We start from the raw sequence: 15,057 nt of genomic DNA on the forward strand, positions 1-15,057 counted from the left end.
CACCATATCGGGCACCGGCCTGGCGCCATGGCAGGCCCAGGGCTTTGCCCCACTCACGTGTCCAGGCGGATCTTTTTGAGGGCCACCAGCTGCCCCGTGCGCTTGTTGCGAGCCTTGTACACCACGCCATAGGTGCCTTCCCCAATCTTCTCCACCTTCTGGAAGGACTCCTGGATGGCCTCCATGGGGCTGCCTCCGCCTGGCGATGGCAGCGGGGGCAGCCGGCACCGCGCTCTGAGGGGAGGRGAAAAAGCGGGAAACGCAAAGGTGAATTTGGGGAAGGGGTTTGTGCTCCCCGGCTGTTCCCTGAGGTGCTGTCAGGGTCTGGGTCCCCCCTTGATGCTCCCTCAGCCTTGAGGGACCCCTCAGGGACCTGCCTGGGGTGGCTGTGGGGGGACAGGGTTGCCTGGTGGGGTTTGAGGTGGCCGAGTGGCTTCAGGTGAGCAGAACCACACAGGAGCCACCCAGGGTTGGTTTTCTGTGGCCCGGCTGTGCAGTGTGCTGGTATAAAGACAAAAATTGTGGGGAAAGGATGTAAAGAGGCACTCTGGGGCCTGGGAAAAGGCAGCATGAACTGCACAGGGCCAGGGGAAGCTCTTCTGCTCCATCTGTGCACTACTGGGCTTCATGGGGGTTCATAATTAGTTCCCTGGGACATGCTGAGGTCAAACACCCAGCAAAAACRTAWTTTTTATTGGGSTTTTTTTGTCTTGTTTTRTTTAGGTTTTTTTCCCCTTTTATTTTGTCTTGCACAATTGTCCCTTGAACCTCCCCAGCGTGGGCTGTGCTGCTCAGTCAGCCTTCCAGGAGATGTCCTTGAGGGGGATTAATCATTGATAGCTGCCCAAAGACAAGATTATTTTAATCTTACATATTGCACCAGGAAAGGCAGAGGCAAAGGGAGTTTCATCTGAAGGACCTGGGGGCTTCACATGTCTGTGTGGGCATGGACATTGCAGCTGTGTGGGTCCACAGGGCAGACCCCAACTTTTAGGTGACCTAAAAAAGGGCTGATTTAACCCATTGTTGAGCCAGCAGCTCGAAATCTTTGAGTGCAAGCAGGAAGTCTGGAGATGGCTGMATTCCCCTGTAAAATACAGGCCCAGCTCACTTCAGGGCTGGGGCTTTCTACAGCACAGGAGAGTCTTCTCTCCCTTGCACAAACATTTGATTCTCATCTGACCTCAGTGATGTTCTGTCCCTTTGTCAATGGTTTAATTCAGCTGTGTGGGCCCGCCACCATGTTTTTCAATCAGAGTGCTCTGATGTAACTTCACTCACTTTTCTTGCAACTTTTTCAAAGCCAGCCACATCCATACATACCCAGTACTTAGGAGAAGGCAATTTTCTTACATCATCTATAGGATTTGTGCAGGGCCTAACACATTTGCCTTGGCAAGAAAGAGGGATTAAATCAATAAAAGACAGACTGCCTACTTTTTTATCTTTATTTAGGTTCARACAAAATCTTTAGATTTCAAAAACAGCGATTTAAGGTCTCTTAAATTTAATTGTGTCAAGGAAGAAAGTCAGGTGGTGGTTGTCAGGGTACTGCAAATATTTATCTTAGAGCTAGAATTAATCCTCCTCTTGGATRGTTCTTACCCAAAGAGGCAGGTGCTACTGAAAACAGAGATTCTTTGTTCTTGTTTCTTTGGTTAGCCCAGACACGTGAGTGTTTTGCCAGGAATGTTCCTGTGTGGCAGCTGAGTCAGGGTACCCCAACACACACTCATGGGCCCGCAGCCAAGCAGGGCTAATGAACTTCGTGCCAATGCCCTTTACCCTCATCTGCCAAAGATGAGCTGCTTAACTCCAGATTCAGAGACTACTTCTCCTGATTTATACAGGTCGTGCATTACAAAAGGACCAGTATAACTCCAGTGCTCCCTTTCCTCAACCACCCTTTCAAACAAACAACAAACCTGCTTCCCAGAGCTATTTTCAGTGATGACACCTGGGGCAGGAATGGAYAATCCACAGCCACACACTGACTCACAGTCTTCAAGTGTTTCCCTGCTCAGTGACTTTGCTGTTCGCCACAGCAAACCCACCTCCTAATTTAGTTTTAACATATTTGTTGCAAATGGCAGTGCAAGGACCAGCGTGTGGCTGGTCTCAGAGCTGCTGTCAGGATGTGCCGTTTCCCCTCTGCTCCTCCCTCTCGTTGAAGTATTTCCTCTGCTCCTGTATGGCTTGTTCCAGCAAGGGCACGTTCATCCCTTCCACGCAGGTCAATATTCGCGCTTTTACCACAGGACTGGAGGTTTCTGTAGAAAGGAAAACAGAGCAGCTTGGAGACCTTGAATTCCCTCAGGCAACACATGACTCCAGCTGGGCAAATAACCATAGCCTGAAAACTTCCAGGAGGCTGGACTGGCCACATGCTGCCACTGATGCGAGCATTAGGAGCAGCTTAATTCAGTGATGTGCTTTCCCTCTGCCCTGATGGCTACAAAATGCTGATGACTGACACTGCACTCCCCTTGCACTGGGGAACAGTGCCAGTGCCTGCCATGCAGCATCTGTCTACCTTGTGACTGGGTGCACTTCGGTTTTCCCTGTCTGAAAAGCAGCAGTGATGGTTTATAAGCTCAGTTCTGGATGTCCCTTTGCAGACAAGAGGGTAGAACAAAGCTGGGCTTTAGAAGAGGCTCAAAGCTGGTGACATTCAGGTGGCAACATGAGCTGCCAAACCTTGGTGATACAGCCWCCATCTCAGCCTGCTGCCTTTCCACCCATGCAAAATGGGGCTAACTCACTCCTAGTCTGGGATTACCAAAATAACAACTTTCTAAAGGAATTTTGCAGCAGTGGCTTAACAGGTCACTCTCTAGAGGCCACGTGCAGTGTGACCTGCCTGCATCCACATGCCACTGAGGATTTCTATGGCACAAATGTGAATGCTTTTTATCAGGTGTGGCCAAGACAACAAAGAATTTGCTTCACCATCCCATGGCTCAGCTCAGATCAACTCCCCACGCAAAGCACCAAGCAGCTGGAACACAGAGCACCCCAGGAAAGGACAACAGGGTTCCATGCATGACAGAGCCTGCCTGCATTCCTCACATGTCTGAGGGCAGGGATAATAATTAGAGCCTTTCAAGGATGGCAAAGCCCAACCCAGACACTTGCAATGAGGTATTGCTGCAATCAGGCACATTTGGGGTGAAGATGGCTGGTGTGGTGGCTGGCCAGAAGGCTTTTTAGCACAGATTTCACAATCCCAGCAATGCTGCTGAGGTGCTTCCTGTTTCTAAAAAAAATCTGTGCCAGAGTGCCAGATTTTCACCAAGGTAAGGGTGGCTCTTCTCATGGTCAGCAGGGACAGACAGGCTGCTCCTACCTTGAATCACACAYTCGTGTGACTCAAAGAGCTGCACGAGAGGAGCTGCCTTGGCCCACGCTGCCCTCAGTGACCCAGGCAGCCCCAAAGGAACWGATGAACCATGAAGAGCAGCAAAGRGCATGGGTTCCTSAAGCATTTACCTTCCCTGTGTTCAGTCTCTCCCAGGACCATGTAGAAAGATCCCACTTGGGCTTGGAATGGCTCCACAAACTTGGTGTCCACACAGACTTGGTACTGAGCTGAGTCGTGCTGAGTGGTGAGAATGGCTTCAGATCGGGCCAGGTCGTAGCAGCATAACCTGGGAATGATGAATTCGGGAAATTCAGCCGTGCAGAGATCCAATTACAAACCAAGGGAGGGTGCTCAGCCATTGAAGGCCTGGCCTGCAAGGAGAACAGGGTACCCTTCTCACCTGCCAAACGTCCTCAGTGTCCTCCCCTCGGGGACTGAGCTGTTGATCTCCCACGGGAAATAATAAACACCAGCACTCGGCAGCATCTCACACAACAGCTGGCCTGCAGTAAAGCAAAAGTCTGACTTCATGCTGCACCAGTACCTGATCCAAGTAAGTGACACTGCCCTTCAACACCTTCCCTGTCCAGGTTCCACCATCCAGGGGGCTGCAGGAGCTTTCCCTGCTGAATACTTTTTGCAGCTCAATGCATGCCAAGCCCAGGGCATCCTGGCACAAAGAGGAGCTACCTGCCCCAACACGACCCAGAATGAACTACAGGCAGCCCACCAGGTCCTCCAGGTCCACCCCAGACTACGAATGGGTTGAGAAAGGTTAAGAAAGTGGGACAAATGGTGACTGAGGAGTTCAGAGAGAGAGAGTGAGGGAATGAGATGCAGGGATAGCCTCATCTGGTGACAGGGTACTACACAGGGTACTATGCAGCCAGATTTAAAGAATGATCCAGAGCCCGTTCTCTTACTGCTGGATAAGAAATTCTGGCAATGTCTGATCYTGCAGCTGGAGAACAAGAAACTGGATCCAAGCCAACCTGGTTAAATCAGAAGTCTGGCAGGGTTTAGCAGACAGCAATGAGTGAGAAGGATTAATTCCAAGACAAGGCTCAGGTGGGACTTTCTGGGAGCTCCAGTGCTGGAGCAGGGCAGACACAGGCAAGTCAGCCACAGCACAGAGAGCACAGAAAGGCAGGAATGCAAAGTAGCTTCGGCAAGGTTCTAATCCTGCCCAGTCAATGTCATGGCCAGGCTCCTGGCTGTGCCCTGAAGTGATTTCTTTTGGCATTATTTTCCCTCTGATCTCCCTTGCCGGCTGCCTGCGTTTGGAGTGTTYCCATGTTCAATTTACTGCTTTTCTCTGTTTTTTTTCTTCTCTGAGGGGAACCCCAAGAGCTGGAAAACAGCCCAGGCAGAAACTCCTGTCACTCAGGCAAGTGGGTCCATAGCAGAGGATTCAAGGACCCCCAATATTGATTACGCAGCAGTGGGGACACTGCATTGACACATACGCTGTGGGTTTAATGCTCAGTGTCCTTTGCCCACCCCACACATTGCTCACGGGGTTCAAACTTGCAAAATGCCCCACTGAGGACTCCGTGGGAGGCTGCAGATACCAGGATGACCCTGGCTCACCCCATCCCCACACATCTCACTCTGTGCCTGATRCATCACAGCTGAAAGCCAGGCCGTAGACACTCAGAGCAGGCTGCAAAACCCCTCTGGCAGGGTCTCAACTGGGCCTCGGAGGTGGAGATCCACCTCCCTGCCTTCTGCAGCTCTCCCTACATTCCCACCAAACCTAAAATTTGAAAAGCAGGGTCAGTTCTGCACCTCTAGAAGGTTGTGCTCCTGAATCACACTGTGAAGCATGGTGGGATCAGTCAGGGATGCAACATGCTCAGMGTGCATTTAATGCACTTTTTAACGCATAGAATCATTCAGGTTGGAGAAGCCGTACACCAATCGCCACACACCCTGTGCCYACCCAATGTGCTATTTAATGCACGTGCCACCTCTGCTGCAGGACGTTGCACGCACATTCATGGCAGGCCCAGCCCCAAACGCAGCCCTTTATCCGCACTATCTAATCCAGAGCACCATCCAACACCGCATTTAACGCGTGCACAAACGCCGCCCGCTAACGGCATTTAATGAGCTGTTTATTTAATTAACCACTCCACGCCGATGCCGCACGTGCCGCGCGCTCTCCCCGCGCTGCTCCACGCCCATCCCGGTCACGGCGCGATTTAAGGCACCGCTCCCGGGGCGAAGGAACGCTCCGCTCACCGCTCCGGCCGCGCCTCCCGCGGGAAGGGCGGACACGGGGCCGAACCCACGTGGTCAGCACCCACGTGGCGTCGCGGGAGTGACGTCACAGGGGGCGGGGCCGGCGACGGGGACGGGGACCGGGACCGGGACCGGGACGGGGACGGGAGCGGGGACGGGATCGGGATCGGGATCGGGACTGACGCTGGGTTTGAGACTGGGATCGGGCACAGCCGCCGCCGCGATGTCGGTGAACGCGGACCTGCGGAAGGAGCGCGCCTCCGCCACCTTCCAACCCGCGCTGCTCACGCACATCCTGGACGGCGGCCCCGAGCGCACCCGCCGCCGCAAGGAGATCGGTGAGGGAGGGCCCGGGCCGTGCGGACGGGGAGAGACAGCGCCSGTCAGGGCTCCGAGGAGGAGAAGGRTGTGCGGGGATGGGAAGGGGAGAGGCTGCGTGGTGGGGGGAACCCAAGGGGAGATCTCCGGGGAGATACAGAGAGGTGGGGAGCCCCGGGGAGGGTGAGGAACGACGAAGTTGTCATGGGGTCGTGRGGCGGGACGGGTTGTGGAGGAACTTTTGGGGAGAGGGTAAAYCCCAAGGAGAGGAGAAAGCTGTGAGGAGASGGTTTGCAGGTGGAGGGTCAGCGTRAAGGAAGGAGGTCTTACCTCAAGGGTTAAAGCGGAACAGGAGCTGCGTTCGTCCCTCTTCTTCCCTTCCCAGAAAGGATTTAGGGTGGCCCTAATAGAACAATGTCCTTTTACTTCTCTGTTTCATTTTCCTCCGGAGGGTCAGAGGCGATTTCCCATGGTCATTTCTCMTGGGCGCTGTCCCCTCCTTTTTCCTTCCCTAGCACGCTCTTGCCCGACAGTACAAATGTCACCTGTTTGTCACCCGGCACGACCGTGGTTATGAGAGACTGATGAACTACTTCCAGTTTCTCCTGGGCTGAGATTGTCAGAGGCTGGTGTTGTGTAACTTCAGTGCCAAAGTGGGGACACAGAAGGTCTGTGGTCTCTGGGCATCTTGTTTCCAGTTGGCMCAGTGGGAATGGTAACTGTGCCCTTCTGCAGGGGGATCAGAGTTCATGAGGCTGCCTGAGCCTCTGAGGCTGTTGCTGAGGGGCCTGCAGGTCTTACATCAGTGAATTGCCCTCCTGCCAAGTCCWGAGTGCTTTGAACTGAAAATGGGGTTAATGTGTGGAATGAGAATGCTGGGAGTTAAGCTCTCAAAGAGCTTTGACTTCTTTCTGATTTCCTTAACTTCTAATTTTATTTTCAGTTTTCTGATACCTCTATCGTGAGGTACAGCAGGTAGAATGCTGGGTTGTTTCTCACCCACTGCTGAGGTTTGTGGAAACTGAGCTTGTTTTCCTCTTCTGTTCTGTCCCCAGAGGCCTTAGTTCTAAATGACCCTGACTTCCAGCAYGAGGATTTGAACTTCCTGTCCCGTAGCCAACGCTATGAACAAGCCATCAGGAAGAGCTCCTTGATGGTGATGAAGTTAAGGGAATATGGAATTGCAGATCCTGAGGAGATCTACTGGTTTAAAAGGTACCTAAAAAGATCCACAGTTGCTTATTGCACATACTTAAATCATCACCAAGGAYATTAGAGCTGTGCTTTTTCCCTGTATTTTTTGTCTAAAGGAAGCTCAAGACTTGTATAAAAGCCTACTGTAGTCTGGCTTCAGTGAATCTCAGATGAAACCCTCATTTCCTGAATACTGTGATTTCTTAGATTTTTTTAACAGAMATGCAGCATTGACGATTACACCCTGTTCTTTATATGTGGTTCAGAAACGGAAATGTGGAACTTGAAGTCAGACTTCTTTTTTTCCAAAAGGAATTAAAAGATTGTACTAAATTACTTTTAATCTGAATAGATCTGATGAGTTTGCAGCTTCTAATGAAATCTCTTAAAGCTGATTACTTCACTTTGCACTTAGACCCAATAAAGTCACATTGCAGGAATACTTGAAAATGTTCCAAGATGGCTTGTTAGTTGTTGTTTATCACTGTCCTGTGTCCCKCCCCTAAGCTCCTGGTGCTACAGAGTTTCACTTTGACCCAGAGGTTTTTGTTGTATCTGACCTTTGGTTTATCTGATAGTAYCACCCTTGGATCAAGTTAATGAAAATAAGGCTGTCTTTACATCTGAGTTTTCATTCCTTCCAAAAGGTATTAGGACTTAGTTCYTGATTTTGATATATTTCTCCCCCTGATTCTGTTAAACTCATTCTGATTTAATCAAACAGAAACTGATAACAGAGAGATTACACAGATCTAGAAATCTGTCGTAATCCCATGGATATATCCCCTGGCACATTAAATAATCAACCACAAGCCCCCTCTGACAGAAAGCTGTCATGAACCTTAGGATATGGATATTGGCACTAGGAAGTTGAAAACATCTTGTCCATTGTGGTTTTACTTTCAGAGAAACTGGTCTGCACTGACCCGTGTCATGAAATTCTCGTGGAAGTAACATAAATGTTCTTTTGAAAATTGTCATTGGTGGACAGTGATAACAGGGAACAAGATCAGTGACAGTAGTGGATTATTCAGGTGTTGCATAGCAAAAGTTAATCATTAATTTTTTTTTTTTTTCTACACAAGGTTTATTGAAAGGGACAGGGAAGTTTCTTCATTTATTTCTACAGAGAAAATTCAGAGAAGTCTATCTAATCTACTAGCTGACAAATTTTCTGTCTTTTTGTAGCATTACTGACAATATGATATGAAAACAGACTTTTCTGAATTAGTCAAATGAGGGATTCTAGTTTTGTCTTTCCATAAACTTCTTTCAGAGTCGGCAATTCTTAATTTTAAATGGCTGATAGTGTAATATTTCATATTGATACCACATTGTACCTCCATATCTTATATGATATGAATATTCAGGTGTGACTTGTCAGGATTCATGGTCCAAAATCAACTGAAACAATGAAAATGGCTTACTTTTTTCAGAGTAAAATCTAATTGCAGCCATTCAGGATTTCCAAATATAATTGCAATTACTGTAGACTGACTGTATTTGCAATTTTTAATTTGTTTTATATACTATACTTATTCTGTATTAACATGTAAAAGAATGAAGAGCAGTGCACTAACTTGCCTACAGGTGAAGTGTGTTTGCTTTATGAACTCTTAATATTCTGATTTGACTTCTTTACTGTAATGTATGGTGTTGGCAAGGGAGAATGTGGGCTTGCTGCTGCTTAAAAATGGAAGAAATTAAAGGATTCTTTTTTCCTCCTTTGATTTCATTTGCATTTTAACATCTGTCCCCACCTTCCCACCTGCTGAGTGTCAGATATTTTTTAAATTCAATGAACTTCACCCAACTGACAAAATTATATTTCTGTCCCATATCCAAACGTGTTAATTGGTGGTAACTGAAAAGGACTTCATTAGTGTAAAAACGGATGTGGAGAAACTGTCTGGGTTTATTCATTTCTCTGACCTGAAAACAGAATGGATATGGTGTTGCAACACACGTCAAATTACGTTTAGGAAATAGAATGAAGTCCTTGATTAAGATTTCAAGTTGTATTTATTGTGATTGACATTTCTACTTATGGAAACTTAAGAAATTTTGTCAGTTATCCCTAAATGGCAGGGACAGATTTACATATGCAATTTTTAAGAATTTTTTCCTGTAACTTTCCTAAACYGCCAGAACATCTCTTAAGTAGCTCTGCCCATGACTCACCAACTTTACAGCTTGATTTATGAGTAGGTGAGGAGAAATGCTGCTTCCTTCACTGCCCTGAAGATATACTTAAACAGTTGCTGCTGCTGTGACATGTCCAAGGGAATGCTTCTCCTTCCAGTTTCCAAAGGGCTTTGTTGGACTCCAAATCATAAGAGGATCTGTTAAATATACATTAATTGCTTCTCATTTAATAATTCTTCTATGTCCACACTGCAGTTCCTGCTGTGCTGAGCTACAGCTTTGAAGGCTATCAGCCTAAAAATGCCAATATTTCAGATTTGTATTACAGTCTAACTACAGCAAAATGTAAGTCAGCATGAAAAATGGGAAATGTTCCTGGTGTAATGCTTCAAAGCTCTTGGAAGAGAGCAAGCTGCTCAGTTTAATTCACCTTCAAGTTTAAWTAACCTTCCTTGAGGAAAATGGGATTAAACGAAGAAGTGAAAAACAGTTGGGAGAAATTGGGTCATAGAAGAAGAGAAGAGCTGAGAGCTGCTGGTCACCAGATGATTCCTGTGTTTGTGAGCATTCCATGAATGCGCACTTTTCCTGTTGGAATTTATTCTTACGTCTCTAAATCAGAACCTGGAATAGCTTTGAATAAATCAAACAGAAAAACTRCACTATGGGCTCACTTGCCACTGCTAAATTAATGTGGAGTGGATGAGTTGATCTTACTTTGGTACAGCTTAAATAGGACTTTATTGCCAATAGATTTGTTAGCTCTGAAGCCCAGTTAACACAGCCCAGACACAGCTCCTGCTCCTTCTCCACTGAGATGATCCTTCATGCTCATCCTTGAGACAGAACTTCACAAAGAACTTCACAAAGTATAAAAGTTGGCACACAGGCATTAATTCAAAGTAAATGTCCCTGTTCTCTGACCCAGTTCTGCAGCCTGAGAATGGCTTTGYAGCTGTTCTGTAGCTTTTGAGGCTCTGAAGGCACAGAATTTTTGCTTCTGTCGTCCTCTGTGCACTGAGAGACAGTGATTCACCTGTCACATAAGTGCCTTATGCTGTGTGGGTGGCACTGATTGCTGTGAAACTCGGGAAGATCTATATTGCCAAAGCACTTATTACTACACAGCCTTCTCCCATGAGCAGATTTGGAGCTGCAGCTCATTGTGACACTGGTTGTTGTAGCAAGGCTGACCTTAGAGCAGCTGATCCTCGATCAGTCTTGATGGAGCAGAGTGTTTGAACAGTTACACGCTGCAGCCTTTTAGAGAGCAGCCAGTCCAGGTGCTGGGAATGTAGAAATTGTGATGGGAGGCAGTAAGAGTTCAGAAAAAGAAAAAGAAGGGGAGAAAATCTGTTATTGCTCCCTTCACAGCTAGTACCTCTTTTGTTTGCCCTGTGTCTTGAAAAAAAAACAGGAATCCCTTCTCATTCCATTCAGGTTGTTAAAAGGCACATTGAGAAAATCCTAAATCTTCAGCATGGAGTATGCAGAGATGAACAGTTTCTGCTGTATTTTAACTTTCAGCTTAGTTAATGCAAGAAGCTGTTAAAATGTTGCATGATCAGTTACTGRAACATCATGACCTTTCTGACACAGGGATGTAAAGCATCCACTTGCAAAATGTCTGTTGTCTTCCTCTAGCCAGAGAAGGTGATAGTTAAGCATGAGTATCTGGCTCTTGTGATTAAATTCACAGGCAGTGAAAGTTGCTGGCGTGACCTTTCAGGATATTTTTGGCATTTTTTCCTGGAGGATTACCTTCAAAGAAGCAATGTCTAACCTGATTTTTCTGACAGCAAAGCATGGGCTGCATCTTTTTCTCAAGTTCTTTCAATGACTGCTGAAAATACGCCCTGAGCCATTCAAGCTCTTCCCAAGCTGCCCTGAAACATTGTGTTTCAAAGTCAGCACTCATTTTCTCCCTTAGATTTGTCCTTTTTGGCCCAAGGAGTAGATGCACAGGAGTGTACTGCAGGCAGTGAGGAAGTAAAGGATACTGCTGTTGCTCCTGGGCTAAAAGAATAACCCACTTAGGGAAACCACAAGAATGTTGAAAACTATTCTGCCTCACTGTCCTTGCAGCATTTTTAAGCTTTTGGTCAGCCTGAAAGCATCAGCTTTGTAAACATGTGCTGCTGTAGGCCATAGAATATTTTTTGGTGTAAGAACTGTCTGCTTCAATTCCAGGAACTTGAGACACTGTACCTGCACTCACATTAGCTTAAAGCAAGTTAATACATTAATTAATACATTAATCAGCATTAGGTTACTTGATTACAATAATGTTGGTCCTGGAAAAATCTATGGCTCATTCCTATTCCATTTAAAATAGGCATCTTCAACATGCAGTWCACTGGTGCTTTGTCTCTCATTCTAAGACTGGTTTTCACAGTCTGTATAGGAGCTGCTTTTGAATTATCAGTTATTTACTCTCTGTATGGTGCAAAATGCTGATCACAAATGCTGCTGTAATTGGCAAACTATATGCAGAACATTGCCTATGGTATTTATGCAGAGGGTGCATTTTTTTCTTTCTCTATCTTAGAGTTTAGATGGAATAAGCATTTGTGTACGTTAGATTGAAGATGAAGAAACTGTTCAAACTGTAGAAGGAAAGATACTTTAAAGAAAGATACTTTAAAGAAAGATAGATACTTTTAGAAGCCATCACGGCTTCTAAATCAGTAGTTTTCTTTCATGAAATAACTTCTGTTTTGGTGAAGCACACCTAAAATGTTGGATTTTTCTTTCCATTCCCTCCAGCACTAGACTGTAATGGTAATTTTAATTGAAGGTGAGTTCCTGATCTCACAACTGATAGAAGCAGCTGCAGGTAATACAGAGCTCAGTCTCCAAAAAACCCTTTGCTTTTCAATACATATTGCTTCTAGCTAGAAGAAGTTGTTCTCGGCCCTTGTTCTCGGCCACCAGCAGCAGTGGGATTTGTTCCCACCAAGCCTGAGAGATGGAGGAGAAATTAATTTGGTTTTCATGTCCTTATTTTAAGTTCCCCATGAGTCTTTGTAGAATAATATTTTTTTCAGTTCCAAAGCAACATCAGGGTTCATGGGGTGAAGAAAATGCCTGGAAGAAACATCTGTTTCCCCATTAACATTGCTTCTGATGCCTCCRTATTAGGAGGTTGCTTGTGGAACAAAAATCAAGGTTGAATGAGGCAAAAAGATTATTTTTCTTATGCTCCAGTTGGAGAAAAGCCTTTCAGGTTCATGATAACAGTAAGACTGAGATYCAGATCCCTCTATTTCTCTCCTGTAGAACATGCTTGGGCAGTTTTCCTGAACCTTTGGGTCTCCACTTCAGCATGTTTCACAAAACCATAGAGACCCAAACGACTGCTGCTCAGAAGGAGAAGTGGCTGCCCCTGGTCCGTGGAGTCAAGATAATTGGCACCTACGCCCAAACCGAAATGGGACATGGTTAGTTCCYTTCAGGGATCAATGGGTAACCTCTTTTCTCTAACTCCAGTGGGTAAATTGATAATGTTCCCTGGGTCAATCTGAAAGGGGGAGAGGTAAAATTACTCAGTTAATGGTTGATGTTTCCTGCCCTGTAGCCAGGCAGTTGCCTCATTTCACATCCTGACAATCCCAGGATTCCTTTTGGTCTTTTCCAGAATGCACCTCTTAGCTGATCACTGCATTGGTGGTAGTTTCCTTTTGTTTTAAAAAGAGGAGGTTATTCTAAAGCCCTGAGAGTCTGAATTTCACTTGAACCAGTTGGAACGTGTCAGTGAACAGTGCTGTGGCTTTTATTTTTGCCTGATTTTGGGACATRTGTATGCCAGAGCCATGGCTGGCCTGCAGCAACAGGTCAGGAGCATTCCTTTAGGAGCAGTGGAGCACGGTGAGATTGTGAGTTTTGGGTTGAAAGTCAGGTATGCTTTGCCCCAGGCACTTCTCTTCCAGATGCTGCTCCACTGCAGCTGCACAGCTTCATGGAAAGGTCTTGGTTACAAAGAAGAAAAACATCTTATTCCTGCTGTTGTTGAAAGCAACTCTCACTGTTTCAAATGGAAAAAAAAACATTTAATGGATCAGAAATCAGTCTTTTAGCCCAGAACATGGAATTGTGGCTGTTAAATACAAGCAAGAATAGTTGAACCAGCCAAGGACTCCRGTGCTTGTGCTGGCATCTGAACTGGGAAAGCCTGAGGTGTGCAAGTCTGGACACTGCTGGATGGCAATGCCAGCTGCCTGGTTGTTCAGTTACAGCTGCTGAAACGTTTGTGGAAGAYTCAATGGAAGAAATCTTGTCCTCTGCACTGCTCAACAAACCCACCTCAACACCAGAAGCTCARAGATAACTGGATGGCACCAGTCAGTGCCTGCTGGCCTTGTTTGCTTTCTCRCACCAGCTGCTTTAAATCAGTCGCATCCACACTGCAGTGATTTGTTTTACTTCCAATTTCACATTAGATCATTGCACTTTCCTGCCTGGTGATGGTTGATCTCCTTATAGTTCTCATGTTGTTTCATGGTTAAATTGCTATTTTGATACTAAATAGAGCTAATATGTTAAAGTAAATATATTTTCTATGCTGAATAATTAAAATGCAAACATTTGGCATTCCTACTGGGAATGTTGAGTATCTGATACTTCATCAGTGAAGGTGCTGCAGTAATTGTCACTGAGCTTTGATTAATTTAAATCCTGATGTTTAGAAACTGGTGATGGAGAAACAGACCTCTGAATTACTGAATTGAACCCCGGTCTGGATGGGTAGTTACTCACTTTTATCTTGGTGATATCTTGTCTGATTGCTGTGCTGATTTCAACCTGCCACATAGTGAAGAAGTCTCTCTAAAAAAAAAAAAAAAATCAAAGGAAAAAAACCCCACCATTAGCATGAGGCTGAGAAAGAAACAAGAAGGAGCAGTGAAAATACTATGCTGTTTCTGTCTGGTTTATAACTACTGCTGGTAAATAAGGACATTTTCTTCACTCATTGACTGTCAGTTGTGTACTTCTCACCMGTACTTAACTCACTTAAAATCTGGTATTCCTGGTAACCCATGAGTCACCTGTTGGCTTGGTGACTGTGCAGTCAAAAAGCTTAGAAAACCTTTCCGCTGGGTTTATTAGATGGTTGCATTTATTTGCAGGAATCTGAGAACATCAAAGAACAGAACTTCAGTTCTTGGGAAGCCCTGGGGACAGAACTAGYTCATATTAATGTGTGTTTAGAGAACACAAGGACACATTGTTCCCGCTTCACTAAAAATGTCAAAGGAGTTTGAGCCAAGCTCAGACCGGTGCTCTTGCCATAATGCATATGATTTAAATGAATATAAATATATATATATATTCCTGTTAAAGTCCAATTAAATTTATTTCATACATAAATGAACCAGATGGATATACTGGTCCTCAGTCTATCCCCACTACTTTAATACTCAAAGCTGTCAATATTTAAAGATTAAATGATGATTTAATACTTTATATCAAAAAACTTAATAGACCACTTAATCACCRCACTGTAATGTTTGACAGAACATGGAGAAAGAGTAATTCTGATGAAAGATGTTTAATTGGAGACAATTTGTGCTGATTTACAGATTGAAAAATGTTGTCTTTCTTGCCAAGTTGTTCATGTTCACAACTTTGACTTACACATGCAGAGCACTATCCTTTTAAGAGAGCTTTTAAAACCAGCCAAAGTTGAAGGGAGTTGATTTGGAATGCCATGTGCACCACTTGTGTCTAATCTTTAATTTTAAAAAATTGGAGCAAATGGTGCAGACATCTAGGATTTGCGTTTTCTTAAAAAAAAA

General features: G+C 45.4%; 3 protein-coding genes across 5 annotated transcripts in view; 1 reads left to right on the plus strand and 2 right to left on the minus strand.

Annotated features, from left to right (window-relative positions):
• Positions 1-185, minus strand: part of CDK3 (cyclin dependent kinase 3) — a 5,146-nt gene extending 4,961 nt beyond the window's left edge. Inside the window, exon 1 of the mRNA XM_057378952.1 lies at positions 58-185. Within this exon, the coding sequence (XP_057234935.1) occupies positions 58-185 (128 nt within the window). The remainder of the gene's footprint in view (positions 1-57) is intronic.
• A 1,251-nt stretch (positions 186-1,436) lies between these two features.
• Positions 1,437-6,659, minus strand: TEN1 (TEN1 subunit of CST complex). 2 transcript variants are annotated; one of them, XM_057378972.1, is made up of 4 exons: positions 6,254-6,659; positions 3,762-3,864; positions 3,490-3,647; positions 1,437-2,270 (listed from the first exon to the last, which is right to left on the minus strand). In XM_057378972.1, exons 2-4 carry the CDS (start codon positions 3,845-3,847, stop codon positions 2,131-2,133), a joined length of 384 nt encoding a protein of 127 aa, XP_057234955.1. In that variant the 5' UTR covers positions 3,848-3,864; positions 6,254-6,659; the 3' UTR covers positions 1,437-2,130. The 2 variants fall into 2 exon arrangements, with proteins under 2 accessions (XP_057234955.1, XP_057234956.1); XM_057378973.1 differs by lacking the exon at positions 6,254-6,659 and adding an exon at positions 5,606-5,707.
• The window catches only part of ACOX1 (acyl-CoA oxidase 1), a 20,621-nt gene continuing 11,307 nt past the window's right edge, over positions 5,744-15,057 (plus strand). Inside the window, exons 1-3 of one of the 2 annotated variants that reach the window (XM_057378970.1) lie at positions 5,744-5,943; positions 6,979-7,138; positions 12,542-12,702. In XM_057378970.1, the coding sequence (XP_057234953.1) occupies positions 5,829-5,943; positions 6,979-7,138; positions 12,542-12,702 (436 nt within the window). In that variant the 5' untranslated portion in view covers positions 5,744-5,828. The remainder of the gene's footprint in view (positions 5,944-6,978; positions 7,139-12,541; positions 12,703-15,057) is intronic. The other variant, XM_057378969.1, reaches the window with a different exon arrangement.

The sequence above is a fragment of the Malurus melanocephalus genome, unplaced genomic scaffold (assembly GCF_030028575.1).
Source record: "Malurus melanocephalus ecotype Western Australia unplaced genomic scaffold, MMel_1.1 scaffold_381, whole genome shotgun sequence".
Lineage (NCBI taxonomy): Eukaryota > Metazoa > Chordata > Aves > Passeriformes > Maluridae > Malurus > Malurus melanocephalus.